This window comes from Camelina sativa, unplaced genomic scaffold (genome assembly GCF_000633955.1).
Source record: "Camelina sativa cultivar DH55 unplaced genomic scaffold, Cs unpScaffold01647, whole genome shotgun sequence".
Classification (NCBI taxonomy): Eukaryota; Viridiplantae; Streptophyta; class Magnoliopsida; order Brassicales; family Brassicaceae; genus Camelina; species Camelina sativa.
The window spans coordinates 1-1,444 of NW_010922765.1; the positions used below are offsets into that span (position 1 = coordinate 1).

Sequence of the window (1,444 nt, forward strand, 5' to 3'; positions counted from 1 at the left end):
ACTGATCCTTACAGACATTTGTTGCCAAGGACGTTGTATCAAGCCTCCCATGGTTGGTCGTCTGAAATTCCAACATTTGATCTCTAAATTCTCTCTTTCATTATCTTAAGTATACTGTGGCTAGATATGTTGTACACATCTAATCATGATTCGTAGAGGTTCTAAGATTCTTTTAGAGGTCTAAGATCTTTATTTGATCATGCAAAATTAGACAAAATACTTTATATTGATCATGTTAGTACAAGAAGGTTTTTCTGGATGCAGTCATATGAGATGTGGCTTTATGATCAGACAATCGTTTCAACTACTCTGTTTAAAATGATGGATTCTTCATTTACATTGTGAAACTCACAACCGAAGAAGAACAATTCTGCCTAAACATCATTTGCAGACAAAACAAAAGGTCTAATCTTCTCCAGCTGCAGAAAGCTGTGTTATGGGAAATCCCCTTTGATTCTCTTATCTTCTATGCTTTGACATATTTGTCTACATAACCCTGCCAAAAACAAAAATAAAGAACCACCATGACGAGTCTGGTTCGGTAATGATGGAATTTGAGGGGATCATGTTACTTACCATAACCAGTTTAGTCAGCTTCTGCCGTGAAGTGTCAATGTACCTATCGATCTTAGCTCTTGATTTGGGTACACGATGACCCTCCATTGAAGTCGACACTTTATCCACAACTCTCTTAACAATAGTCTTAAACGCCTCTTTGCTCATATTCCCTTGTCTCCACGATGGTTTCAGAAGATCCTTGACGAATTTCGTAAGCACGACTTTGAAAAGCTTCATGGACCTTGACGAATCCCTCTCCTTTGTTTTCTCTCCAGACTTTTTCCTCATGTCATCATCACCTTCATGTACACTGTTCACCTCGTTATGAGAGTTCGGAGTCCCAGTCTCTTGGCTGTTACATTCTCTTCCAAACTCCGCATTCTCACCAAACTCATCGTTATCTCCAGAAACAACAACTCCAATATCATTTCCTGTGGTGGTGTTTTCTTCTTCAACATCAGGTGGTTTGTTAGAGGAAAGACTGACCCGAGCTGTCATGTCAGACTCGCTCAGAACTTCTTTATCAACACCTTGAATGTTTTCTTCCATACTGAGTGGTCTGTTGGAAGAAACGCTCGCCTTCGGTACTGGTGGTTCAAAGCTGTCTACAAAAGGATCATACATGTCCTCACCAAGGCCACATTCAGAAACAGCCTTGGCTTTTCCAGAGTATGGTGAAGAAGAAGCTTGCCTTGAACCATCATCAGGAAGCTCTATCTGAAGATTCATGTTCTACAATTTGCTTTTGGAGATGCTTGCTACTACAGTAAAAACCAAACCTTTTAGAAATTTAACTCCTGGGTTACTTCAATTAAAGCCCTAAAACATGAATCATTACAATGCTGCAACACAAAATCAAAAAAAAAAAAAAAAAAAAAAAAAAATC

At 38.9% G+C, this 1,444-nt stretch overlaps 1 protein-coding gene across 4 annotated transcripts in view; it reads right to left on the reverse strand.

Annotated features, from left to right (window-relative positions):
* Nucleotides 1-124: 124 nt before the first annotated feature.
* Nucleotides 125-1,444, reverse strand: part of LOC104774143 (zinc finger CCCH domain-containing protein 38-like) — a 1,737-nt gene continuing 417 nt past the window's right edge. For 2 of the 4 annotated variants that reach the window (XM_010498809.2, XM_010498810.2), the window contains 2 exons: nt 577-1,319; nt 125-496 (listed from right to left, as the gene is read on the reverse strand). In XM_010498809.2, coding sequence (XP_010497111.1) covers nt 467-496; nt 577-1,287 — 741 coding nt within the window. In that variant the 5' untranslated portion in view covers nt 1,288-1,319 and the 3' untranslated portion in view covers nt 125-466. Of the gene's footprint in view, nt 497-576; nt 1,401-1,444 lie in introns of all 4 variants that reach the window. The other 2 variants (XM_010498812.2, XM_010498811.2) reach the window with 2 other exon arrangements.